This window comes from Laccaria bicolor, genomic scaffold (assembly GCF_000143565.1).
Source record: "Laccaria bicolor S238N-H82 LACBIscaffold_16 genomic scaffold, whole genome shotgun sequence".
NCBI lineage: Eukaryota > Fungi > Basidiomycota > Agaricomycetes > Agaricales > Hydnangiaceae > Laccaria > Laccaria bicolor.
The window spans coordinates 413297-414654 of NW_001889887.1; the positions used below are offsets into that span (position 1 = coordinate 413297).

Sequence of the window (1358 nt, forward strand, 5' to 3'; positions counted from 1 at the left end):
TTGGGGCCGGGAGCGATGATGAAGCTGTCGGTACCGGCAATGGGGGAGTTGGGACTGTGACTGGGAGCAATGAATCGGTCGAAGATGGAGGTAAAGGGGGAGAGGGACCGGCATAACCTTCCATAAAGAAGGTAGGGGTGGTGGGTTGTGGGATCGAGAACATTTTGGTCCAATCAACCGATGGTCCCGCTCGGGCCATTTCCGTGTACGCCAAAATCCAAGGGTGGTTGAGCCACTGGGCCGCGTTATACCACATATTCTTGTCGATGAGCAAACGTACAAATCGTTCCTGTAGGAGAAAGAGATCCAATTTCAGTCAACAAATCATTGTTAGTCACTCACAGCTTTCCCGTATGCATCCTCTTCCACCGTCCGTTGGTGGGCCAGAAGACCTTCCCTGTGACGGTTGTAAAAGTTCAAAAGCGTGGAGGTGGCCACCCTAACATCCTCCAAGAACCCGGGAGTGAGGGTATGGGCCTGTTGAGCGGCTTGAGCAAGTTCAGCAGTGGACATGGTAAGTGGGAATGGGACGATCGAGGGTGGTGAATGTGCGCGTCGGAATGGGACAATGGTGAATGTGAAATTACGAAGTTGTAAACGCGGTCACGTGGTGGCGTTACTTCAACCAAGATCCGTACAATGTTCAACCGAGATCCGCAGAATGTTCCATGGCCGATCTGCAGTGGCTTGCTTTCCCACCGTTGAAAAACAATGTGTCTTCATCACCAACCACACAGTGCAATCCCAGGAAAAGCTATCTACTCTCTGACTGATATGTCTTTAACAAATCCAGGTATTGTCCCTACTCCACACCAAGGATTGTCTACTTAATGTAGATAAACAGAAGCTGTGATGAAAGACCAAGAAATGAAGGATGGTAAGTTTTATGTACTCTTGTCGGCTGAGCAGTTCTAACCATATCTTAGGAACGGCCGAGGCTCTACCCCCTCTTCAACCAAGTGGTGAGTTCCAGTCGGTGACAGAAAACTAGCCAAACCTAAATTCTGGGTGGCCGATAGGACAGAGCCAAGAATCCGAACTAGTGATGGAAGTGGACGTCCCATCCTCGGCTCCTCATAGATCCATTTTCGATTTCAAAGAACCTACCCCTGCTCTAAGTTCCAACCCATTCACCCCAGCCTCGGCTCACCAATCCATTTTCGAGTTTAAGAAAGTCGGTACTTCAGCGTTTGCCCCGACCTCGGCTCATCAAGCATCAATGTTCGATTTTCAGCACGTGGGCACTTCAACGAATGTGCCACCTGTTTCCCCGTCCTCGGCTCATCAGCGATCGATTTTCGATTTCCAGAAGCCTGGCAGATCTCCACCAGCCTCGGCTCGTCAGGCATCGATTTTGA

The 1358-nt window shown here is 50.3% G+C and overlaps 1 protein-coding gene across 1 annotated transcript in view; it reads right to left on the minus strand.

The window, feature by feature from the left end:
* The window catches only part of LACBIDRAFT_328319 (uncharacterized protein), a gene marked incomplete at both ends in the record, with an annotated part of 2606 nt that extends 2093 nt beyond the window's left edge, over nt 1–513 (minus strand). The window contains 2 exons of the mRNA XM_001882376.1: nt 118–289; nt 343–513. Coding sequence (XP_001882411.1) covers nt 118–289; nt 343–513 — 343 coding nt within the window. The remainder of the gene's footprint in view (nt 1–117; nt 290–342) is intronic.
* Nucleotides 514–1358: the final 845 nt, after the last annotated feature.